Genomic DNA, 26,550 nt, shown 5'->3' on the forward strand with positions numbered 1-26,550 from the left:
ATTAAATTGGAAGGGACCTCAATAAATCATCTAGTTCAATCCCCTGCACTTGGGCAGAACTAGCTAGATCAGGCACTCAAACTTTTTTCATCATGCCTAGAGATGTGAAACCGGTTAACTGGCTATCCACTAAGCATCACCTTTAATGAGGCTTACTGGGTAACATGTTTAACCTTTACCTGGGAACTGCCTCCCACCCACCCCGGGTGGAGGGCTGCTCCAGCACACATGGGCTGGGATCCTGCAGCCCAGAGAGGGGCTGGAAGCATGGGGCTGGAGCAGCCCTTGACTATAGCACAGGGACTCCCTCCCTGCACATGTTTAACCAGTTTAATTATTTAACAATTATTTAATTGTTAACCAGTTTAACAGGATTTTACATTCTAAATCATGCCCCCCATTCTTTATGTCTGTAGTAATTTAAGCTCTCTCACCACACAAGTACATATACTGATAAAAAACACAATCTACATTTAACTCTCACTAAATGTTATAAACAAGAGGGCACTGATTCAAACAGAGTCATTTAAGTACATAGCAATATTTAAGTGAGATATTGCTTACAAGCATTGCCAACTTTACTTCACTGTTGTAGCAGTGGTGCTGCCATTAGAGCTGAGTGGCTCAGCTCTGAAGGCAGTGCTGTGGCCAGCAATAGCACAGAAGAAAAGGCTTCATAGTTATGAACAACAGATTTACAAATTGACAGTTCACCACACATCTCATTTGGAATGGGAGGTACACAGGCAGCAGCAGAGACACACACACAAAAAGCAAATACTGTACAGTATTGTGTGAAATGTAAATTACTAAGAAGGGAGGAAAGCAGCATAAGAACATAAGAACCACCTTATTTGGTCAGACTAAAGGGTCATCAAGCCCAGTATCTTGTCTTCAATAGTAACCAATGCCAAGAGCCTTACAGGGAATGAAAGACCAAGAAATCATCACATGATCTATCCCATTCCCAGATTCTGGCAAACAGGTTAGGGACACCATCTCTGCCCATCATGGCTAACAGCCACTGATGGACCTATCCTTCATGAATGTATCTAATTCTTTTATGAATCCTGTTAGCGTCTTGGCCTTCACCACATCCTCTGGCAAAGAGTACCAGTGGTTGACTGTGTAGTTTTTCTGCACAGTACAGTTTCAAAGTTCTATTAAGTAAATGTTTAGTTGTAACCTTTGAAAGAACCATAAGGTTTTGTTCAGAGTTATCAACATTTTAAGAGTGGTGAACAATCTCCATTCCTAGGGCATTCGTAATGCTGATTTTCTACTTTATTTAATGCTGTGGGTAAATTTCAGTAGAAAGTTTCTCTCCCCTAATAGCTTCTCATGCCTCTCAATATATTCCATATATTCCCTCCCCCTCCAATTTGAGAACATCTGATATAGGTTATCTTGTTTGTAGAAAGGGAAACAGTAAATAATTTTAAAGACTGATTAAAGCTAAAGTACCTTTTACAGATTTCTGGTGACTCAAGGTGAAAGTCAAAGATACCATGATACCTTGCAAACAGTGTTCTTGGAAAACATTACTTTTCAATAAAACTGTTTATAGTCTCCAAAAATACACTTCTGTGGATGCAGGCTAACTATCACTATTTAGCAAATGATGCTGTAAAGCTCAGAACTACTGGTTATCACATATATGAAAGGTGCTATACAAGTCTAAGTTCACATCTGTATAGTTATCAGTCAGAAGAAAAGATCTTTTTCTTTCAGCAGTAATTAATCTGCTAAAGAGCTAAAAACACATAGATTATAATGATGCCAATGTTTGTTAAGTTAATTTTTCTGCAAGTCAGCATATGTAAATCCTACCAAGTTCAATGGGGGTCTGCCCATGTACAACAACTTGACTTAAACAGAGACTTCACAGGGATGGAGGGATTCAGTTGAATCGAACAACTTGCAAGATAAGGGCCTTAATGAGCCGTTAATATATCTCCATTGAACCTTTCTGGAAAACAGATTGCTCTAGAGAATTTACCTCCACATAAAAACCAAACTAAGCCACAAATACTTTTATCAGAACTACTTCTTAATCAACTGCATACCAGTTTCAAAGAATTTAAGTCAGCTCTTCCACAGCCAATCTTTCGCTGAAACACTCAAGTAGGAAACTCCCCCCCCCCCAAACTAAGTACAACATAAATGGACAATTACGTCACAAGTAATCAATACCAAATGCAATAAAGGGTCACACATGTACTGATGTTAATTTAACAGCCACTGGATTGTACCATCACTTACATTAGTTCAATAGATCTAAAAGGAGTCTTTTATGCTTATGATAATGTAGACATAAAAAATTGGGATATGATCATCAGATAGATACCATAGTAATGGGTGTATAATAAGTACATTGAATCGGATGGGTGGAAGAGAGAACAGAGACTTACAAAAATAGACACAGACAAAATGGAAGCATTACAATATAGTTTAAAAATTCTCCATTTGACAGTGATAAAGTTGGGTGGTTATGATCAGTGAGTTAATCAGAACATATAGAAGTCCCACAAAGTCTGGATTAAATTTAGACTGTTTAAGTAAAAATTCACCTATACACTATGATTCTTGCTTCGTGTTTGGAATATCTAAGCTCCCTGGCAGCTCAGGTTAACAGCCTTGCATCTAGCCATACATGTTTTCTATGCACATTATTGCAGTATTTAGACACTTCCGAGAGGGAGAATAGCACAGAATTTACTATACAACGCTCAGCTCTACGTGCCTGTGAGTAGTCTCACGGCCTCTCTCATAAGGTTGGGGTTTTGCTTCGGTGTCTATGAGCAGAATCTTCACTATCACCCCCACACCTTTGTGCCAACTGACTACCACTCTCGCCCCTCCTTTCTCCCCACTTCCCCGCAGCTGGCTGCCTGCCAGGACCACAACACCTATCTAGTTTGTAAGCGTCTTTCGGGTCCTGTAGGGTGAAAGCTGCCCTACGAGCCCCAGGGAGCTGTGCAGAGGGAGGAAAGGGGAGTCTCTGAGCACGAGGTTCGCTCACCTCTTCCACCTCTATCTCCTTGTAGTCAATTTCTTCGAAGTTGAGGACCGGGGGAGTTTCGATCATTTCAGCGGAGGCGGCAGCAGACATCCCTTCGCTGTCAACTAGGGCAGGAGGGGGCAGGGCCGGCCGAGCCGGGCCGGGGCAGAGGAGCGGCTCAGGGGGGCCGCCTCCCCGCTGCACAGGCTCTGGGGAGCGAGGGCCTGGCGGAGGCGCCTCCTGGGCCGCCGCGCGGGGCGAGGCCGCATCCGCGGCGATCCGGGGCTACTGGGGCCGCGCGGAGCCCCCAGCCGGGGGGGCCTCGCTCCGCATCCTGCGCCTCGGGCGCGCCGCCCGCCCTAGGCCGCGGCCTCCCTGGAGCCTGGGACTCGCCTGGACTGCGCGTCCCCAGCAGAGGAGACGGGACGGCCCCGGGGGCGGGGCCCCGCGGCCTCCGCCAGCCCCGGCGGGGAGGGAAGGCGCCGCTCAGAGCCGAGCTCCGGCCGCCGCTACTGGCAGGGGAGCCGCTTCCTGCTGCCCGGCCGGGGGGCGGGGGGGAGTCTCCGGCTGCTGCTAAGGCCGCCGGAGCGGGGCCATGGCCTGGCGGCGGCTGCGGCTCCTCCCGGCTCCTCCCCTCGTGCGCGGCCGGCGGCGGCCCAGCTCCGCCCCCCCCCCCGCCAGAGCCGCCCGGCAGCCAGGGGGAGCCGCCTCCGAGCCGCACAGACGCCTGGGACACGCGCCTAGGAACGGCCCCGCCCGGCGCCGCGGGGGACTCAAGCGCCGAGTGGGGCACCAAGCGCAGCGGCTGTTGGTAGCAGCTCCCCCAGCAGCGGCTCCCGGGGCTTCGTGTACCAACGGCGGATCCCAGCCGTCCCTGGGAGGGATTGCAACGGGCACAGCAACCGCCCCCAGCGCTACGCTGTGCAATGGCAGGCGCTGGTCTCGTGGCTGCATGGCGAGCAGTGGCGGTGCTAAGGCTGCTGCCTGTTTGTCCTAGTACCACGGGCTGCACCGTGCCCCAGAAATGGGCCGTAACAGGCCCGGCTTGTAGGTGGAGAGTGCACAGGGCAACATGCACTGCTCCTGGCCAGAGCATTTAGCTCCACGCTCCCATTGGCAGGGAACCTGCTGCTGGCTGCTTCTGGGAGGCAGCATAGGCTGCAGTACCAGGAGCAGCAGGGAGTCTGTCTTAAGAATATAAGAATGGCGAATAGTAATAGAAATGTAGCTGTGTTAGTCTGGTGTCGCTGAAACAAAAAACAGGACTATGTAGCACTTTAAAGACTAACAAGATGGTTTATTAGATGATGAGCTTTCCTGGGCCAGACCCACTTCCTCAGATCAAAAAAAAAAAAAAAAAAAAAAGAATGGTGGTACCCAGTCAGACCAAAGGTTCATCTTGTCTCATACCCTGTCTTCTGACTGTGGCCAATGTCAGATGCTCCAGAGGGAGTGAACAGAAACACGTAATTATTAAGAGATCCTTCTTAGGGATGTTAAATTTCAATTAATTAACTAATATAATAGTTGATGAGATTTTTCCATCTACTATTTGGTTGGTCGATAAGGACTAGGCGGCATTCTGCCTTTGTAATGTACAAGAGCCCCACTAGGGGCTGAGGGTAGCCGGCTTAAAAGCCAGTTTCCCCCCACAGCTCCAGCTCCGTGGGAGTGGACAGGGGTGCAGCAGCAGTGTTCCAACTTTGAAATGTACAAAAGTTACTACTGGGCTGTTGTACATTGCAAAGTTGGAACACCGCTGCTGCACCCCTGTCCACTTCCACGGAGCTGGAGCTGTGGGGGGAAACTGGCTTTTAAGCTGGCTACAGTCAGCACCTCTTCCAGTTCCTCCCCTTGCTGCCTCTTTCTGATGGAGGCAGCAAGAGGGGGAGAAGTGACTAGTTGAATAGTGTGTTGAGTATGGATGTTAAATTTTGATTAATTGACTAATTGAATAGTCCATGCAATTTACATTGGCTATTCAATTAGTTGATAAGGGCACTTTTGCCTTTGGAGTGTAGCTACAGCTTCAGGGTAGACACTTCAAAGGCAAAAGCGCTGCGGGGCACACAGGGCCATCAGGAGACTCAGGCAGTCCCCCGCTGGCCCTGTGCTCCCTGCGGTGTTTCAGAGTGGCACCTTAGAGCCTGAGGTTAACTGGACACCCACTGAGCTCAGGCTCCACATGGGACTGCCGCTTTGAAACACAGTGTGCAGCCCAGTGTACCAGGCTGGCCCTGGGTTGCATGTGGTGTTTCAAAGTGGCAACACCGTGTGTAGCACAGGGTCTGGCCCCAGGCTCCATGTGGCACTGCCTCTTTGAAACACCCTCTCCAGTCCCCCCCTTTGCTGCCTCTTTCTAATAGAGGCAGCAAGGAGGGTGAAGCAACTAGTTGACTAGTCCTTCACATCCCAAGTGTTGACTATCTGATAAGCTTTTGCTTATCTGATAGTTGACTAGTCGATTAGTTGCTTACATCCCTAATCGCTCTGTCATCCATTTCCAGTCCCTTACAAACAGAGATTAGGGACACCTTTGGCACCCTCTGCATCACTGACCATGAGCTGCTCAAGGTAAGCCTTTCCTGTCACAGTCCTGTCACACCCAAAGCTGGAGTACCTGGCTACACCCCAAAGCTCTCTTCCTCAATCTTATTCCAGAGCCCAATTATCAGAGTCAAATTATCTTGGGTTGAGGGCAGCAACAGTTTTCTTCAACTGGATTACAAGAAATACAGTGTGAAAACCGCTAGACTGTACAAATACCCTCACACTACTTAAGTCCTGCACATTCCAGGGTGCAGTTCAGTCCAGCGAAGGGTTGTATCACTGATTACCCTATAATGCTGAGTGTCTCGCAATGCTTTGCTGCTGTAATACCAGCCTGGGCTGCTCACAACTAGAAAGTCACACTCTGAGGTCCGGTCTACACTGTGGGGGAAGGCCAGCTTAAGGTATGCAACTCCAGCTACGTACATAATGTTGCTGGAATCAACGTACCTTAAGCCAAGGTTGGCATCATCTCTACAGTGGGAGGTTGACAGGAGAAATGCTGCACTTGACTCCCCTTCATGAGGAGTACCGATGCTGATGGGAGCTCCCGCAGCATATGATTTAGCAGGACTATGAACCCTGGAAGATGGATTGCCAGTGTGTCGATCCTCCAGTAAGTGGAGACATGGTCTAAGTGTGTGTATAGCTGTGATCTTGGTAAAGCTATGTTGACTTCAGTAGCTTGTCAATGATACTGCAATCACTCTGTTTTCCACCAGTCTTGCTAGGGTTGCCAATCCTCCTGGATTGTCCAGGACTCTATGGGAATGAAAAAATATGCCATGTGATTAAATCTCCAAGAATGGAACCAACCCAGACTGACAACCCTACTACTACTTGCAAAATGATCACATCATTTCCAATCTTGGATTTTCCCTGAAATGAATTTTGTACTGTTCAGCTTTCACTTGGGCAAGTCAGATATTAAAGGTGCGTTGCTCCTGCAAAAACAATGAGGAGTCCTGTGGCACTTTAGAGACAATGGGTATGTCTACATTGCACACTTTTTTCAGAATAAGCTATCTTGGAAGAAATACTCCGAAATAACTTATTTCAAAATAGCACATCTACACTACAGGGAAGCTTCAAAATTAGTCTGAGGCAGGCTACCCCAATGTAGAAGCACTACCTTGATTTAGTGCCCCAGGAAGCACTAGGGAGTAATTACTTTGAATGGCCCTGGGGAGGAGCTATTTCAAAATAGCAGCAGTGGAGTGTCCACACTACACTTATTTTGGAATAGGCATTATTCCTCATGGAATGAGGTTTACAGAAGTCAGAATAAGCCGCCCATTATTTTGAATTTATTTCAAAATAACTGAATTGCTGTGTAGATGCTCATATTGTTATTACAGAATAATGGCCATTATTCCGAAATAACACTGCTGTATAGATGCACCCTAAACATTTATTAGGGCATAAGCTTTCCATGGGTAAATCCCACTTCATCAGATAAATTGGAGTGGAATTTATGGAGTCACGGAATTTATGGAGGCATGGGTGTGTGTGTGTATATATATATATAGAGAGAGAGAGAGAGACAACAAAAGAAAAAGAGGGTATTTGTGTAAATGAGGCTAATGAAGTCAGGGTGGAAGTGTCTCATTCACAGCATTGATGTGGAAATGTTGATAGCAAGAGGGGAAATTACCTTTGTAATGGGTTAACAAGTTAAGATCTTTATTGAATATTCAACAGTTTGATATTTTAATTGCAGTTACTGAACAGTTCAAACAGAGCACTGGATTAGTTTAGATTAAAAATGAATGCAGGCTTTTAAGTAAAATCAAGTATAAGAGATAAAGTTAGAAATGGTTACAAACAAATTAAAGTGAATAGACAGCTAAAAGTATAAAACTTACTCTAGAAAGTTTTGGCTCAAGGCTTTGTTCACGACAGATATTCCTATCCACAGTTTTCCATCAAGATGGAGACTTACCCTCTCCTCCATCAGAATTCCTCCCAGAAGCCCAAAGATGCTGGTGCCTTTATTTTCTTAGTTGAGGGTGAGAGAGAAAGAAAGAGAGTGAGAGAGAGAAAGAAAAAGAGAGGGAACTTAGGCTGTGTCCAGACTCAGGGGTTTTTTCGAAAAAAGTAGCCTTTTTTCGAAAAAACTTCACCTGTGTCTAGACTGCAGCTGCATTCTTTCAAAATTAAATCGAAAGAACGCGGCTTTTCGTTCGACAGCGGTAAACCTCATTTCACGAGGAAGAACGTCTTTTTTCGAAAGTCCTCTTTCGAAAAAAGGCGTTCTTGAATGCCAACAGGGCTTTTTAGAAAGAGAGCATCCAGACTCACTCGCTGCTTTCTTTCGAAAAAGCGGCTTGCTTTTTCGAAAGTACTGCTTGCAGTCTAGACGCTCTTTTTCGAAAGAGGCTTTTTCAAAAGATACTTTCAAAAAAGCCTCTTTCGAAAGAGGCTTGCAGTCTAGACATAGCCTTAGGGTTTTCTGCCTCTTTCTTTTAAACACTAGTGAACTCTTGAAGTGGATTCTTCTGAAGATTACACTTCAAATCAATGTTTCTTCAAATAATAAAGGAGGAGATATGGAGTCTTGTAGTGAAGATGGCTGATGGTATTTCTTCCCTGCTACATTTGCTGAAATGCTTTTGTCTCCTGCCATTTTCCTCTCCGGCTCTCTCCAGGATTCTGTGTACTACAGGTTGAACCTCCCTTGTCCAGCACCCTTGGGACCTGACTAGGGATGCTAACTAATGTGAATTTGTGTAAACACGTAACCGTTGAAATTGTTGTTGGTTACAGGTTACATGGGGGGGAGGGAGAGCAGGCGAGCACAGGCTCCCACCTGTCCCCCTACCTAAGTTTCCTCTAAGGTGTGTGCCTTCATGGCTGTTCACAAAAAATTTTAAGCCCACCCACCTCGTTCAGAGAACCTCACAACACCACTCACTTTTCTGCAGGACCTGAAAGGTGGTGGCGAGGTGGGTTCTAGCCCTGTGTCCTGGCAGGGCTGTGTGGTGGGCAGCTGCTCTGGTCATCTGGAACCGGGACCAGGGTTGCGTGGTGGGCGGGCGGCTGTTCTGGCTTACTGTCCAGGCTGGGGGCTGCATGGCAGGGGGCGGCTGCTCTGACCAGCTGTCTGGGACTGGGACCAGAGCCATGTGGCGGGCGGGCAGCAGCTTTGGCCAGCTGGCTGGGTCTGGGACCAAAGCTGAGACTGGAGCCACATGGCGGGTGGGTGGCAGCTCCAGCCTTTTGGATGGGATCAGGGCCAAGGCCCTGGGGTGGATGGGCTGGTGGGTGCTCCAGTCGGCCAGCTAGGGCCGGGGCCGCATGGTGCATGGGTGGGTGTCTGCCACATTGCAAGTGGGCAGCTGCTCTCTGTGAGTTGACTGGCTGGGGCAAAGGTGTCAGTTTTCATGACTCCCTAATCATTAACACAATGTATAAAAGTAAACTGCCTCACCAATGTCCATCCAGTGAAAATGACTAGTTAACAGCAGTAAATAGGGCAAAAGGGAATTCAAAGGAAGTGTATTCTGCACTAAAAGAAGTCTAAGTCCCACCATCATCAAAAATATCATAATAAACAACATTACATTAATGTGAAGAACTGCCGATATAAAGTGACACAAAATCTAAGTTGCACCAAGAGTTTCTATAAAGTTGTTAAATCTCCAAAAGCTTAACAAAAGAAGGAAACGTCTGAATGATTAGAAAACCACAGGGTTTGCCCTCCAAACTTTTCAGTTGGCGCTGGGGAAAATCTCTCTCTTTGAAGAAAATTGGATCCATTTTACAGAGGCCCTACTTATGCATGAATTTCAGAATACATTTACTAGAAAATTCATTATATGAAACATTTATCCCATGAATAAATTAGAGACTGAAATACAGTGCAATAAAAGTTTTGCTGCTAGAAAGATTTTTATGGGTGAAATAATGTGAGAATTAGTAACATTAAATATGATTCTCTTTAAGTGAGCATAGTCCCCCATACAATTATTTTGACATTCTCTGGCATGCATAATCACAGATATATTCAAACAATGTTGGCAGAAGAGAATCAGAATTTAGGAAGACACCAAAAATTACTGGAATGGAACAAGAAACCAGTCCTACACCTCTGAAGTTAACTTGAATTTTGCCATTGACTCCAAAGAATGCAAATTAGAACTCAAAAGTTGTGGCTTCTCTCCATTGCAAAATGGTTATTAAGGGTATCTGAAAATAGTTTTCTTTTTGTATCTGTTGCTAGGTAGGATACTCAAGCATGACATGACTGAGTTTAATTAAGCTAAATCTCCACATGTACCAAATAGAATGGGTCAAAATATGCTGTATGGTTTGTTGAGTCATTAGATCATCTGCTAAAAATTTCTACGCTCAAATTAATATGTATATAAAGCTGTCATATTCCATTATGCTAGATGTACATAGCTGTGCCTCCGTTTCCCCTCTGTACAATTGTGAGGCCACATGCATTAGTGATTGTGAGGTGGTTATATTTTGGAGTGAAGGAGGGCGGTGTGAGTTCCTTGGTAGGCAGACTGCATGTGTCCTAGTGAGAATGGGGAGCACTATTAACAAGGCCTTGTAAACCTGAGCTCAGATGTCTGCAGAGAAGAGTCATACTTCCCTCAGTTGATGCAGCTTCTCCTTCATCTGGCTGTGGGGCTCTTTCCATGTGCTTTTCACATTGGACCTATCTAGCCCCTTGAGTCTACCTCATGCCTTGTCCCCTATTTGCCCGCTACGGGCCCTGGGGAGGCAGAGAATAGCTGAAACACAGTGTTAATTTTATCTCCTGTTTTAGTATTATTTATTCTATAACATATATATATGTAAGATATTTGTTAGTAGCTGATGAGTACTACGGTGAAACACATCCGAACAAGCACACATGACCTCAATATTGGTGCACAAGACAAAACTCCCTCTGCTCATAGATGGAAAATCTTAGAGGGAACACTGCCCCCTACTGCTGTGGTTAGGGTATTCATCTGAAATGTAAATTCAGGTTTAAATACGTACTCTGGAACAGAAATTTGACCAAATCTCCCCTATCACAGATGAGTATTCTAAAACTAAGGCTAATCTGAGGAGACAGTTTCTCCTGTGGAAACTATTCCACTTTGTCTAAGTAATTATCTGTTCACTCAAGCAGTGATTAGAATGTGTGTCTCCTTAGACAAGTACCTTAACCAGCAGGCTAGTGTCATTATCATACTTCTTGGCTTAAGATGTACTGAAGCTAGGGTTGCCAAATCTTCCAACTGGACAGACCAGATGCCATTTGTGGCAATAGTGTCCAGTCTGGGAGAGTTGGCAACCCTAACTAAAGTATTTTATACAAAGTGGAACAGCTTTAATGGAAACTATTTAAGGGAACTATTAAAGTAAACAGCTCTCACAATGGCTCAGTGGTTAGGCTGCTCCTTTGCATGAGGAAGACCTAGGTTTAACTTTCAGTTCCTGAGCAGGGATTGAAAGTTAGGTCTCCCAGAGGAGTGTATTGACTGTGGATATAAAGGGGACATCCTTCTCAAAAATTGTCAATGGCACCTAAATTGCCTTGTGAATCTCTAAAATTTAATTTTGGCAGACTCTTTTCATTTTTGTTTAGACTGCAACCATATGAATGTTGGCAGAAATCAGTGAAAGGTGTTAATTGATCCTAATCAATATTTTTCAGTGAAAAATAAGTATGACTGAAAAATGTTGCATGGGTCTAGTTGGTGCTTGGATAGGGAGCTTTGCCTTCTCATAGGCACTCTTCATCTGGGCCTGATCTATCATTATGTTACACTAGCAAAATCAGTGGACATACACCAGCCTAAAACTAGAGTAACAGAACAATAAATCAGATTTTGTCTTTTTTAGCAGCTCTTCTTATATCCTTTTTCACTATTGTTTAGGGTAGAAGTAACTTACATTTCTTATGAGTACTGTTGTATTGCAACCCCAGTGGCGGGAGGCGGCGGGAGGGGGGCTCAAGTCAGAGATTTGGGAGGTTGCAATACAATACCTGTAAGAAATTTAAAGTGTGGGGTGGAGTATGGGGGCTCAGGTCAGGGGATTGTGGTGAGTGTGGGTGGGCTCAGAACAGGGGGTGGATAGGATATGTGGGAGGTGCAGGAGTTTGGAGGTGTGGGGGTCCAGTGCAGGGGGCTTTGCTCTATCTCCATGAGGAGAAAGGGAACACCAAGCAGCAACTCCATATGAATCTCTGGGTGGGACAGGTTCAGCACCCCTGCCTACCCTAAATGGAGACCTGGGGAGGCTCAGGGCTGTGGCAGTCTTGAACCAGTGTAGGAGCTCATCCCTAGCTGGCCCCTTTTCCCTGCCTGCCTGCTGCTTAGGAGGAAGCTCTGGTAGCCCAGCTAGGAGCACACCATATCTAGTCCTGCAGCACAGTACCCCACCCAGCTGGCTCTTTCTTGCTGGAGCGGCACACTAGGGTGCACCGGCTAATTTTCACTTTTGGGTAGAAGAAAGTGAAGTTAGAACTGGATGTCCATCATCTCCCTTTTATTGATTGTTCTCAGATCTTGACAGTCAATCCTGTAACTTGTAAGAAACATTGGGAATCAACCAGTGTCAGCTTCCCCAACAAAGTTGGTCTGTGACTGGTTGCCTCTCTTTGTGGCCTCACCAGAGGTATGAGTACACTAGAGAGCAAAATCAAAGCTGATGCTGTCGATCTTCCAGGGTTCGAATGAGCAGTCTAGTTAAACCAGCTGATTCAAAGTGAGAGGGGCGCCCTTGTTGATGCTGGTAATCCTGCTTTCATGAGGTGTAAGGGAAGTCAAATGAAGAGTGTTCTCCCTTAGACTTCCTGCAGTATAGATAGCGCCAAAAGCCGAGTTAAGCTATTTTGACTTCAGTTACACAATTAACATAGCTGAAGTTGAATATCTTAATTCGACTTTGTCCTGTAGTATAGATGTATCCTGGGAGTGCGGCCCTAAATTTAGGTTCAACACCCAGCAGTCAGGACTGGTATGTTGAGTGCTAGAAACTTTTGCAAGTTCCCCTTCCACTATTCTCTGCCTGCTTGTCTGTCTGTCCTTAGTTTGTGGTGTGATTTTGCAGTGTGGGAGTGACAGTTTGGCACAGGAACCATTATTTTTGAATGTTTGGAAAGCATCTAACTAATAGTGGGTGTAACCACAGCTAACAGAATAATTATTATGATTAATTAAAGTCTTTTCTCCTAATGAAAAGTCATAAAGAAAAGAAAAAAGTACTTGCAGTCAGAACTCTTTAATATGTCATAGTACTTTGAAATACATGCAAAGTATGCACTCTTTTCCACAGCATTTTTTTTCTTTAGTGAGAGACAGGTAGTTGATTTTTCCATCAGTCTTTCAAATCTTTGTGCCATTTTCCAATGTCATTAGGACAATGAAGACCAAACTTGCAAGTGCTCAGCACCTAGCAGTTCTCCTTGTGACATTAATCCAAAGAACCAACACAATGAGTTGGTTTTTGGAAATTTGGCCACTTATTTTGGTGCCCAAATGGAAAATGAATTCTGAGAATCTGGCCCCAATGTCAGATTCTGAGCTCTTTTGAAATTCCAGCCATATATCTTCAGCTGGTTTCCCACCCAGACCCATGGTATGGTTCCAAATTATTCTGACCATCCACCAATCATTCTGAGATGTCACAATACCATAAAATGTATTTTATAATAATTAAAGGTTTTTAATATTTTGAAGAATTTGAAATGTAGTCAAAATAGAAAAAAATGAAGGCAATATTTTCCAATCTTCAAAGTAATTACAAAATGGCAAATACAAATTACTCTGCTACATTCACTCTAGACAATAGTTCCCAAAATTAACAGCTCATAGCCACATAACAAGAGATCTTACCAATACATTTCAATATCTTGTTTATTTAAATGTATATGTTAGAGCATTTCTCCATTCCAGCAACTGTCAAGCTGCTCTGTAAGGGTATGTCTACACAGCAGCATTATTTTGGAATAACTGATGTTACTCCGAAATAACAAAGAACACATCTACACCACCCTTTATTTCAAAATAATGTCGAGTTGGAGGATTTCATACTCTTAATCCTATAACCCTCATTAGAGAAGTAAGGGAAGTCAAAGGAAGAGTATTCTTCCTTCCATTTCCTGCTCTATAGACAGCACCTAAAGCCGAGTTAAGCCATTTTGACTTAAGCTATGCAATTGACATAGCTGAAGTTGCGTAGCTTAATTCAGTTTTAGCTCTGTTGTGTAAACGTACTCTTAATCCCCTTCTTTCATTTCAGAAGCAAAATGTATAAGAAAATGTCCCCTTTGCTTCTCTGACAGAGTATGGCATAGCCATTATTTATAATATGTAACACCGAGTCTGAGACTGAGTCCTTCTGCATCTGGCACCTTATGAATTCTATCCAGGTGGTTTTAGTTAACCACAACAGATAATCAGTTTAAGACTAGAAGATTTACTTGATGTTGCTTGGGTCCTTAATTCAATTATTTTTTTATTTTGTTATGTAAAATGAAAATGTACATGCTTTATTTAAATCATTGCTCTGAGATGTGGTGGGGGTTCAGTGTGCGGGCTGCCTGGGGAGAAAGGACTACCCCAGCCCTCTCTCACCACAGCAGCTTGGGGACAGTTGAGAAGCACTTCTCTGTGGCTGCTGCAGCTCCAGCGGTCACACCCCAGGGGTAGTATCCCCTGGGCTGGGACAGGTTTAGGTTCCCTGCCAGAGTGAGGAATGCAACAAAACTGTGTACTTTGCCCTTGCTCCTTGATGAAGGGCATCAACCAGCAACATTCCCATACAAATAGGTGTGAGGAGCTTCATCTTTCCTGCTGTTAAGGGCACCTGGGAGGTAGGAGACTCAGAGCTGGGACAGTCCCACATGGGGGGGGAGGGTGCACCCCCAGCCAGCCCCTTTCACCTGCCTGGTGATTCTATCTCTTTTCTTTATTGTTTTATCTCATATACCAGGCACAACTCTCTCAAATATATACTGTAGTAGATTTAGAGAATGTATTTCTTTCTAGAAATCACTAGGCGGTGGGGAGGCCTAATGATTAGGTCCTGGAATTGGCCCCAGGCCTAGGAACTCTGACTCACTATATTAGTACAGTCCTTAAGTTTGGGGTGTGTCCCCAAGAGTCCAAATTCCCCCCCCCCCCCTTAGTGAGGGTTTCTAGTAAGTTTCCCCCTTTGTCTCAGGGGGTGGGGTTGAAGGCTTATTTGCTCCTGTTGCTGGCCAAGTGGGAGGGCTTTGGTTCAGGTCCTGCAAACTGCAGAACCATGCTCCTGTGTCCTTGTTGGTCAGCTCCTAACTGAGCCAGGCTCCTTCCTTTTATCCTCCCTCCAGGCTTGGCATTGGCTACCGGTAAAGCAGGGTTGGGCTAGCTGGGCCAAAATACTTTGTTTAACCCCTGTGATGCCAGGCCCTCCTCTCTTCATTCCCTCCCACTGATAGTCTAGAAAAACGGAGGCACTAGTCACATTAATTATAGACTAGTCTTATTGTCAGGTTATAAAGGCTTCTTTTGAGGATACTCATCAAGGAAGTAACAGTTACTACCTTTCATAGAATCATAGAATACTAGTACTGGAAGGAACCTGGAGAGTCATCAAGTCTAGTCCCCTGCACTCATGGCAGGATGAAGCACCATCTAGACCATCCCTGAAAGGTGTTTGTCTAGCCTGCTCTTTAAAATCTCCAATGATGTAGATTCCACAGCTTCCCTTGGCAATTTATTCCAGTGTTTCAGGCCCCCAAAAATCTGGAAGTTTTTCTTAGTGTCCAACCTAAACCGCTTTTTCTGCAATTGAAGCCCATTGCTTCATGTTCTATCATCAGATGTTTAGGAGAATCATTTTTCTCCATTGTCCTTGTAACAACCTTTTAGATACTTAAAAGTTGTTATGTACCCTCTCAGGGTATGTCTACACTACAAAGTTAGTTCGAACTAACAGACGTTAGTTCGAACTAACTTTCATAGGCGCTACACTAGCGCTCCGTTAGTTCGAATTTAAATCCGATCTCCGCACTAGGCACAGGAAAGTGGCCAGCTAGGGCAGGAGAGCTTCCAGCCTGGCCACCCAGGAGCAGGTATGCAAGAGAATCAAGGGGGTCCACTGAGACCCCAGACCCTGAGCCCTGAGCTTACAATGGCCGTCCTGGGTCAGACCAAAGGTCCATCTAGCCCAGTAGCCTGTCTGCTGACAGCGGCCAACCCTAGGGACCCTGGAGGGGATGGACCGAAGACAGTGACCAAGCCATTTGTCTCGTGCCATCCCTCTCCAGCCTTCCACAAACCTTGGGCAGGGACACCACTCCTACCCCCTGGATAATACCACTCCATGGACCCAGCCTCCATGACTTGATCTCACTTCCCTTTAAACTCTGTTCTAGTTGTAGCCTTCACAGCCTCCTGCAGCAAGGAGTTCCACAGGTTGACTCTTTGCTTTGTGAAGAACAACTTTCTGTTACTAGTTTGAAGCCTGCTACCCATTCCTTTCCTTTGGTGTCCTCTAGTCCTTCTTTATGGGAACTAATGAAGAACTTTTCTGTATGCACCCTCTCCACCCCACTCATGCTTTTAGAGACCTCTATCCTGTCCCCCCTCCGTCTCCTCTTTTCTAAGCTGAAAAGTCCCAGTCTCTTTAGCCTCTCTTCATATGGGACCTGTTCCCAACCCCTGATCATTGTAGTTGCCCTCCCCTCTCCCAGCCTCTCTCTTCCCCTCTCCCACCTCCTTTTCCCAGTCTCCCCCAGTTTTGTTCAATAAAGACAGATTCCATTTTTGAACATAATTGTCCTTTATTTTGTACATCAAGGAGAGGGGCTAGGGAAGGGTAAGTGGAAGGAGGTGAGGGAGGAATGGGGCATGAGCCCCCGATGGGGAGGACTGGGCTGGCTCTGCGGGCTTCTGGGGGTGGAAGCTCTCCTGCAGCCCCCCAATCTCCTCCTCTCCCCAGATGGCAGCCTGCGGCAAGTGCAGCAGGGCTGATGGCCGAGTGGTGTGATGTGCCCAGTGTGGGTACTCCGGGCACTCCAAGCCAGGACTGCTTTGCAAGCGGGGCACCCCTGAGAACTGTCTGTCCGGGGTGGGGGTCGGGACCCTTTAAGCACAGCCCTCGGCTAGCCTGAGAAAGCATCTCCACGCTCTAAGTTCTTCTCTGATGCCCTGCCGGCACTGCTTCTGGCCATCCTTAAGCCCGGTTCAGGGTCCACTTAATGTGGACATGGTAGTTCGAATTAGCAAAACGCTAATTTGAACTAGTTTTTTAGTCTGGATCCGTTAGTTCGAATTAGCTTAGTTCGAATTAACTAATTCGAACTAAGTTAGTTTGAATTAACGTTGTAGTGTAGACATACCCTCAGTCTTCTCTTTTCTAGACTAAACAAACCCAGTTCTTTCAGTCTTCTCTCGTAGGTCATGTTTTCTAACTCTTTAATTATTTTGATTGTTCTTCTCTAGACCTTCTCCAATTTCTCACATCTTTCCTAAAATGTGGTGCCCAGAACTGGACACAGTATTCCAGAGAAGGCCTAATCAGTGTAGGGTAGAGCAGAAGAATTATTTCTAGTGTCTTGCTTACAACACTCATGTTAAAACATCCCAGACTGATGTTTGCTTTATTTGCAACAGTGTCACACTGTTAACTCACATATTTTAACGGGGCTTTTCTTCTATGAACACAGAGGAATGAATTTTAATTACAGTTGTTTGTAAGTAAGAAATTGATGCAGACTGTGTCTCACTAATAATGAGCTTTCTGTTTGCAAAATCATAATCATTATTACCAGAGAATGTCACTGTAACAAAGATTGGACAGGATGTTATAATGTTTAAGTTTCTCTTTTAAAAAACCTTTTTGTCTGCCATAAGCATGGTGAGTTTGGAGTGCTATTGTCAGGGTCTAGATATTGCTTGTACAGCATGGAAAAATATTTAAAATATGTATTAAACACCTCCATTACAATTTTTTTTCCAATACTACTGTACAAAATGTATGCAAGGATATTATTTAAAAGGTATGCATCTATACTGAAAACTGTGTTCTTTATTTATCTAAGTGAATATAGCTGATCAGAAAATGATAAATATATCTTGCTCCGGTAATAGTAGTAAACACTTATCTCCCTAGCTGGTCATTATGTATTGCACATACTGCGATGTTTTTCTATTTGCATACTATGAAGATTATGAAGTTTGCAAGAGATTACAGGAACTACAGGAAAGATGGGTGCCCTGTTTATGATGAAGATTAAAGAATTAATGTGGTGTAAAAGGAGAATGAAAGGAGACACACAGTATCCTTCATCAAAGGGACAGGCTACAGCATGCCTGTCTTATGAATGGAAGGTCACAGCTGTCCTGTCTGGGAGAAAGACTTTGGGTAAGCTAACTTATATGAGACAGGAGAATGCCTGCTTAGTTAAGTCTAGGCTCTAGAAGAAGTATCCTGATTTTGTTTTAGATGTAATCAATAGTTTCCAATACTTCTGTCTCCTGGCTATTATTTGATTTCTCTTTTGTTAAATACACTTAGGCTATGTCTACACTCGCGGCTTCTTATGCGAGTAATATGCAAATGAGGCTTAGCGTGGAATATCGCTGAGCCTCATTTGCATACCTAATGAGCCAACATTTTTTTCAGAAGAGGCTCTTGTGCAAGAAGGAGCGTCTACACTGCCCCTTCTTGCGCAAGAAAAACCCTCTTGTGCAATGCCGTTACACCCATTACTTTTCAGGAAGAACGGCATTGCGCAAGAGGGTTTTTCTTGCGCAAGAAGGGGCAGTGTAGACGCTCCTTCTTGCGCAAGAGCCTCTTCTGAAAAAAATGGTGGCTCATTAGGTATGCAAATGAGGCTCGGTGATATTCCATGCTTAGCCTCATTTGCATATGACTCACGCAAGAAGCCGCAAGTGTAGACATAGCCTTAGGGTACATCTACCCTGCAACACTATTTCGAAATAACTAGTGCTATTCCAAAATAACTTAGTCCGTGTCTACACAGCAGGCAGTTATTTCGAGATAATGTCAAAATACTGTCAAGCTGGAGGACTTTGACTCCTATAAACTTCATTGTATGAGGAATAAGGGAAGTCAGAGGAAAAGTGTTCTATTTTGAAATAAGTACTATGTAGATGCTGCCTATTTCAAAATAAGCTATTTCAAAATAAGATATGCAATTGATGTATCTTAATTTGCCTAACTTATTTTGAGTTAAGCCCTGCAGTGTAGATGTACCCTTATGTTAGTTTTCACTATAAAGAAATCTAAGTGCCTTGAGTTAAGTGGAATGGTGGTCCCGAGGGGAAACTGGTAAACTGTGGTGTACTGTTCCTTGGTGAATAAGGTATCTGTCCTTGAAATGTCCTTTGGAACAGGATCTGGGCATTACAGAGAGACACTCTGAAGGCATGTGGTACTCACAACCTTGGGTACCTTGAAGATGCATTGCACCAGATAAGTACTTACAATAGAGATAGTCACAAAAGAGCTGTTTGCAGCTCCTTTAGCCTATCTCATAAGATGTGCACAAGGAGGCCTAATTAAACTTTCACATGCAACCTTAATTCTGACTTTTTCTAACTTTTGAGTGCTTGACTTTGCTACCTTAACATAATTTGTGTATGAAATTTTCAAGGTTTTTTAAAAAGAAACTGGAAAATCAGAAATTCTATTCAGTGTAACTATTGATGTACATGTGGTTCACCAGCAGGGCTGAAAGCAGTAGTAGATTATCATTTTCTCCTTAAGGGAGATGAGACACACATTTTGTTAGTGCATTTCACAGATATTTGTTGACAACAGGGAAATATAGACACCCAGGAGTCCTACATGAAATTATCTTTGAGAACTTGTGGTGGGTAAGTGAAGTTTGGAGAAGGGAACAGAGGATCTGAACAGCTATAAACCAGTCTGTTTAACTTTGATACCTGCAAAGATATTTAAACAAATGATGAAACAATCATTCTGTAAGCATCTAGAGAATAATAGGGCTATAAGCAATAGCTAATATGGATTTGTCATAAACAAATAATGCCAAACCACCTTAATTGCCTTCTCTGATGAGGTTACTTGTCTAGTAGATTTGGGAAAGCATTAGATGTGATATGTCTTGGTTTTATTAAAGTTTTTGATCAAGGGTGCTTTGCAGAAGTATGGGTGTTTCAGCGGGGGGCGGGGGGAGAAGGGTGGCACAAGGCCAAAGTATTCCATCCTTCTCCATGGCTGGCTGTTCTCATGGTAGGATAATGGCCCTTTCTTCTGGTGCCACAGCAGTCTCTGGTGGGTGAAATCTGTAATTACAGCGCCTCCCCAGCAGAGTCTATTATTCTGCAGGAAGAAAAATGTCTGTGGAGGACATGAATTCTTCACTTATGTTTTGTTTTCAAAAAGTGGGGGAGCATAGCTCTTTAGTACCCCTGATTCCAGCTCCAGTGCCTTTGGTGTAGTCCCACATGACAGTCACATAAGAAAATTTGGGAAATGTGATCTATATGAAATGACAATAAAGTGGAAGTGGGTCCCCCAGGGGTCTCTCCTGGGTCTATTCAATATGTTCGATAATGACATGGATAATGGTTTGTGTCATACACAAATTTTATAAAGCTGGTAGGGCTTGCTAGCAATTTGGAGGACAGGATTAGAATTCAAAACAATCTTGACAAAATGCAGAATTGATCTGTAATCAACGGGATGAAATCCAATACAGACAAGTGCAAAGTACTTCACTTTGGAAGGTGTGATGAAGCGAGGTTTCCCTCCTTGTTATGGTGTAGATAAGTCTATGTGAGTCTCCCTTTTCTGCATGAATACTATGTTCACCTCAGTTTCCCCATGTATTATGTCAATGCCTACGTAGTGGAAATAATTATTCTGCAGAAAGAAAAAGGTCTGTGGGGGACATGAATTCTGTACTTACGTTTTATTTATTAAAAAGTAGGGGAGCCTGGTTTCCTGACTCCCCATAGTTCTGAGACCCTTGGGGCAGGTGAGATGATGGCCGAATCCATTGTAACCTGATGACCAAGAGGGAGATGCAACCAGGTGACACTTTGCTCCAGAAGCAAGACATAGAGTGGGCAAAAGACAATAGGTGTGTCCAAGGTCAGGCTGCTGGAAGCAAGTCAGTCTCCTGTTTGGGGCTTGGGCCATGGGCCATGGGCCAAATACAAGATGGACTTTACTGTACCAATATGGCTTTTCTGTAGCCATGTTGGAAGGCCTGTGCTAGGCCTGAACCATAGCTGCCTTCTGCAGCCAGACTGAAGAACAGCAGCCATTACTGTAAGGCCTGGAGTCACATACTCACAATTCCATCTAAATTGTATTAAAAAGTGTCACACCAGGCTGTGAGGAGGGGACTTTGCCCTCTGTCACCAGATAAAGAAACAGATCCCAAGATGGGTAAAGAAAACTTAAGTAACACCATTCTGTCTGGCAAGAAACTGCTTATCAATAGAGAATGTTGTGGAATCCTCATTCTATGATCATTGTCATTACACTTTTCTATTGTTTGACTGTGTGATCTCTGTCAGGTTTGTAACTGTTTCTGTTTGCTGTATAATTAATTTTGCTAGGTGTAAATCAGTTAAGGTGGTGGGATATGATTGGTTAGGTAATTTTGTTATGATTGGTTAGTAAAATTAAAATAATTGGTTAAGATATAGCTAAGCAAGACTCAGGTTTCATTATATAAACTGGGGTCCAAGAAGGGGAAGAAGAAGATCAGAAGTAACAGAAGGAAGGAGAGGCTGGAAGAAGACTAGGAGGAGGGGGAAAACCTGGAAAGAAGAACTCACCTCCGAAACACAGCCTAAGATCCAGAGAAACTGATCTTGCCTGGCCAACAGGGGACGTCTGCCTGCACCCGGATTGGTGAGCATGACACTGTGTGCTTAGCATGTGTATTCTGCTTGTTTAGGAATTGTCAATAAATAGAGGATAAGGATATTATTGTGTGATGCACTTTCAGTGGTTTAAGGTCCTGCCAACTCACGGGAAGTTACACCGTGAGCCGTAGGAATTGGGTAAGGATGGGTGTGTAAAGTCACAGGGTTGCACCTTGAGGCCTAGGAACTGGGTAAAGGTGTATGTCCCTACAGTGTAGAAGGGATAGAGAAATTTGTGCGGGTAACATTACTGAAAGTGATTCCTGTACTAGCAGACTCTGTTCTATATTGTGTTCCTGTTGACTAATAAACCTTGCGTTTTACACACTGTCTGAAAATCACTACTGACTGTCAAGTTGGGATGTAAGGTCGTGTTGGCTTCCTCATGGGTCCTGTCCAAGTGGATTCGCTGCAAGAAGTGCATAGTGAGAACAGGAATGCTGAATTCTCCAGGGTCAGACCAAGGAAAGCCATAGTTTCTTGCCCTAGACAGTGGGCCCTGAGGGGATTCACACTATCCCAGAGTCCTGTCTGGCGTTATACAGAGCAGTTCCTGAGCATTGGGCCCATGACTCCATGACCGAAGGAAAAAAGCCAAATATAAAATTTCAAAATGGGGAATAACTGACTTGTCATACTGCTGAAAAAGATCTGGGGTTTATAGTGAATCATATATCAATTATGAGTCAATAATATCATGAAGTTGAAAATAAGGCTATTGTCATTCTGGAGGGTGCTAACAGTAGAATTATATGTAAAACATGAAAAATAATTGTTCTGTTCTCAGCTGGAGTACTTTTCCAGTTCTGGGTGCCACATATTAGGAAAGATGTGGATAAGGTGAAGAGAATCCAAAGGACAGCAGCAAAAATGACAAAATATTTTGAACACCCAATCTATGTGTAAAGGTTAAAAACCCTGAGCATGTTTAGTCTTGAGAAACGATGACTGAGGAGAGGCTTGGTAACAGTCTTCCAAAATGTTAAGAGTTGTTATAAGAGCTAAGTTTTAGCTCCAGTTGAGATCCAGAATTAAAAGAAGATTATTTCTGATTCCAATTTAGATGAATCCAATAGATCACGAGAGCAGATCATTTTGCAATTTTTTTGCGGTTCATGATAGTGGAAATACAGAAGCAACTGTCCATGTGTAACTTCAACTCTGTGCTAAAATATTACAAGAATAGCTTGTGAGACTTTGTGGATGTAAAACCTGACCATGAATCCAAATCCTAACCCTGATTCTATTTTGATCTTGGACATTGAAACTTAACCTTACGTAGTGCCTCTTTGAAACATTTCTAGTTAAAATATTATTATCTATATATTTTACCAAACTAAACTGGAGAAAATAAACATGTAGCATACTGTGATAATGACTATAATTTTTATTTTACTAACAGATAATTCTTTATTCATATAGTACATCTCTCTGAAAAGCATCTGAAAGAAATGAATCTCAAAACTTCAAATATATTTCTTATTCTTGTTAGTACAGAATAAAACTAATATCATGGAAGAAAAAGAAGATTCTTACAGTGTAATTCTATTTGTTTGAAGAGGTGATTTGTGGGATTCTCATTCTTGGGCAGTCTTTTGCCTTCTGATTCCAGGCTGGTAGCAATTTCTGATTCTGACCCTAGCCTAACTCTGACCCTTTCCCAGCTTCCGGCAAACAGAGGGTAAGGGCATCACCCCTCCCCATCGTGGTTAACAGTTATTGATGGACCTGTCTTCTATGAGGGTATGAAACCTACAACACTACTGTTAATATATCCTCGAAAGTTTGCTTTTTTTTTTTCAACAATGTTGCACGGGTCCCTCATATTTAGCTTGTGATCCACTATTACCCCCAGATCCCATTCCGTGGTACTCCTTCCTACGCAGTCATTTCCTAATTTTGTGTATGTGCAAATGACTGAGCTTTCCTAAGTGGAGCACATTGCATTTGTCCTTATTGAAAGCCATCCAAAGATAGGGATTAAAGCTTATAACAATAGGTTGTACATTTATGGTGTCATCCTAAACTCAATGGCAATCTCTTCACATAATTTAATGAGAACTGGAACAACCTTTTGTTAATGCAATTTTTAATCTCTAGATATCTAAGTTCAAATTGTAGTTCAATGAAAAGTGAGAATGATTTTATCTCATTTTATTTCCAATGGGCTTGATCTTGATTATACAAATCAACGGGAGTTTTCCCATTGGCTTGAATCAGAATAGAATCATGCCTTCTCTGCGCACATTTAAAAATCCCAGAGCAGTTTTTCACAATTTAACATACCTTTAACATACCTAAAGAAATGTCTAGAAATGAAAAAAGCTGAAGCGTCTTACTTAATAATCATGGACATGAGTCATATACATTCTGTGGGGAAGGCTGCACAGTATTTGCCTAGCATGAGGTATAGTTACAAAAGTCAGTGCTATTTATCTCTCACTATTAGGAGCAGTAAACCCACTAATGACTTTAAGAAAAATAAAATTAAGAAAAAATATGCCTGACAGTGCCCTTAAATTCTGGGTAGTGGGCAGCAGTCCCATCTGACAATCAGAAGTCTGTTACCATACAAATATCTTTCACTGAATATGAATGTTTATTAGAGATTGCCAGAAGTCAGTGTAGTTATCTCCTGATGCCCATGGTAGTAGACAAATGTTCACATTACCTCAAAGGTAGTAATACCACTGGCTCCAATCTCCTCATCAATTCCAGAGGAGCAATAAGGAAAAATCAGTCTCAACATCCTGGACTTAGTTGGTTTATGTCATGACCTCAATATTTTTTAAACTATTTTTGGTGGTGTTGGTGTATTTGTGCTACCTAATGTATGTTTCATTCATTCCATTTACAATTATTGGATGTTACAATGAATGGAAATTAGAAGATATTTTTTCCTTTTTTTTTTCCTTTTTGAAAGGTTTTACCAAAGATTTTGAATAAAACATTTTTTTCAAATAAGTAATTCTCTGTTGGCAGAAATAATGCTGTAAATATGTTCATGTTGCCTGAATATTTTTTTAAGTTGGGATTTTGTTTTAAATTTATTTCTCCCTTTGCTGTAATTAACTGTTCATGAAAGGAAATCAGTACTAAAGAGAAATACATTTTTAGTTCTCCACAAGGTGGTACTGTGGTACTTTTTCTGTTATAGAAATCTCTTTGTTATATTGTTTAATTTTTTTAATAGGTTCTGACTAAAAACAAAGAAGGTAGCGGCAGAACTAAAATGGTCTTATTCAAAAGTTTTGTTGCGTTTCCACTGGTTCTCTTTTCAATGTGCTTTCTTCTTACTTTTAACTTTTTTTAGAAAAATAAATAATTTTATTACAAGGTAGAATTGTTGGAATGGTTTTCCAATATTGGTTTCATTTCTTAATCCTTTATGGGCAGATACTTGTTCAGTGAGATCATTTTAAAGTGTTTTCCCCTCCAAAACTATACACATGAACAATAGTTACCATTAAGTTAGAAATTGACCTCAAACTCGCTATCTTTATATTTGTACAAAAGTAAAAAGGGGCACCTGCCATTATTTACAAAAAATATATAACAAATTAAAATAAAATTAAATAGCCCTCTTGTCTCTACACAACAGTTCCATTGTTAATTACAATGTCAAAACCACTATTGGCCTGAACAAAACCCCACAGAAATCCATGGGAGTCCAATCAACTTATGTATTTTTGGATCAGACACTTGAGGTTTGATTTACAAGGTACAGAGCACTCTGCTCTGATTCAAAGCAAAGCACTTAAAACCATGCATAATCCCATTGAAGCCAATAGAACTATATACATGCTTCGAGTTCAGTACGTGCTTACGTGCTTTTCTTGATCTGGGCTAGAATGCCCCTTGCAGGACTGAGTTTTCCAGTACTTTCTGATAACTGGTATCCAGGCTTATATTCTATCTTATCTATTGTGCAGATGCTGATTATACAAGACATGATATAGACTAAGTGTGGCCTTCATTAAAAAGCAGGGACAAAGGATCAAAGGGTATGTCTACACTACAGCATTATTTAAAACTATCTTATTTTGAAATAGTTATTCCAAATATCTTATTTAGAAATAACACGTCTACACACAAAATGCATTTTGAAATAGCACATCCACACTGATTGGATGCTGAATCACATTTAAGGCCGGCCGGAACTGGTTCTGGCAGGGCATCAGGTCAGGAGTTACCTTGTGTGGCTGCTGCCTATTTGAGGCTCGTGCTTAAAGGACTCCCCCGGGATAGCCAGTTCTCAGGTTTCCCTGCTTCCTTGCCTACCTCGATGAGGGACAGCAAAGCATGCTCTCTGCATGCTCTGGTTGCCCTCACTCAGGACACCACAGCACTCTCCAACATGGAGCTGGAGCTGCCCCTGCGCATTCTGCTGCTATTGGACATGTTGCTGCAAGTCTGGCGGCACTTTCTGCAGGCTGCCTCACAGGAGCTGCAGCAACCCAAGCCCCAGGCCTTCTTCCAGACCCTCCTGGGGTATGTGGAGAAGCAGCTGTAGCACCTGGACGCCGGCATGCCATAATCCTGAAATGCTGAGGAGACCAACAATGGATCCAAACCTTGAGGATGAAGAAGGACACCTTCCTGGAGCTCTGCAAGTGGGTTGCCCCTGCTCTGAGACAACAAGACATGCATACGAGGCCCGCCATTCCCCTCCAGAAGCGTGTTGCCATCTCCCTTTGGAAGCTCTCCACACCAGATAGCTACCAATCCGTGGGGAACCAGTTTGGCATGGGGAGATCCACCGTCGGGGCTGTGCTTGTGCAAGTATGGCAATCTTGGGTGACTGTCCCACGAGGAGGGTGGAAGGAGGGAATGGGCTGCCATACGGGAAGGGCGGGGTGGAGGTGGTGTAAGTGCCTTCCCTGGGAGGGTTTGTTCTGTCCCAGCTGCACAAAGCCCTGCCTGCAATGGGCAGGATTTCTGGTGGCTGATTCTGGTGTGTGGGGGAACAGGGAATTAGAGAGGAGAGGGGGGAACTCTCAGGTAATTGTCAGGGTTTGTGTGTTCTTCTGCAGGTGGTCAGGACGATCAACACCATCTTGCTCCACCGAATCATCTGCCTGGCAGAGGGGTTTGGCACCCTGGGCTTCCTCAACTGCCGGGGGGGCTATTGAC

The 26,550-nt window shown here is 43.4% G+C and overlaps 1 protein-coding gene across 3 annotated transcripts in view; it reads right to left on the reverse strand.

Moving 5' to 3' along the window:
• MAP3K7 (mitogen-activated protein kinase kinase kinase 7) overlaps nt 1-3,680 on the reverse strand; it is a 70,920-nt gene extending 67,240 nt beyond the window's left edge. Inside the window, exon 1 of one of the 3 annotated variants that reach the window (XR_012902602.1) lies at nt 3,023-3,680. Coding sequence is in view for 2 of the 3 variants with exons in the window: in XM_075923896.1 (XP_075780011.1) it covers nt 3,023-3,112 (90 nt within the window). In the remaining variant the exon portion in view is untranslated. The remainder of the gene's footprint in view (nt 1-3,022) is intronic. The other 2 variants (XM_075923896.1, XM_075923897.1) reach the window with 2 other exon arrangements.
• Between the last annotated feature and the right edge of the window lie 22,870 nt (nt 3,681-26,550).

The sequence above is a fragment of the Pelodiscus sinensis genome, chromosome 3 (genome assembly GCF_049634645.1).
Source record: "Pelodiscus sinensis isolate JC-2024 chromosome 3, ASM4963464v1, whole genome shotgun sequence".
Taxonomy (NCBI): domain Eukaryota; kingdom Metazoa; phylum Chordata; order Testudines; family Trionychidae; genus Pelodiscus; species Pelodiscus sinensis.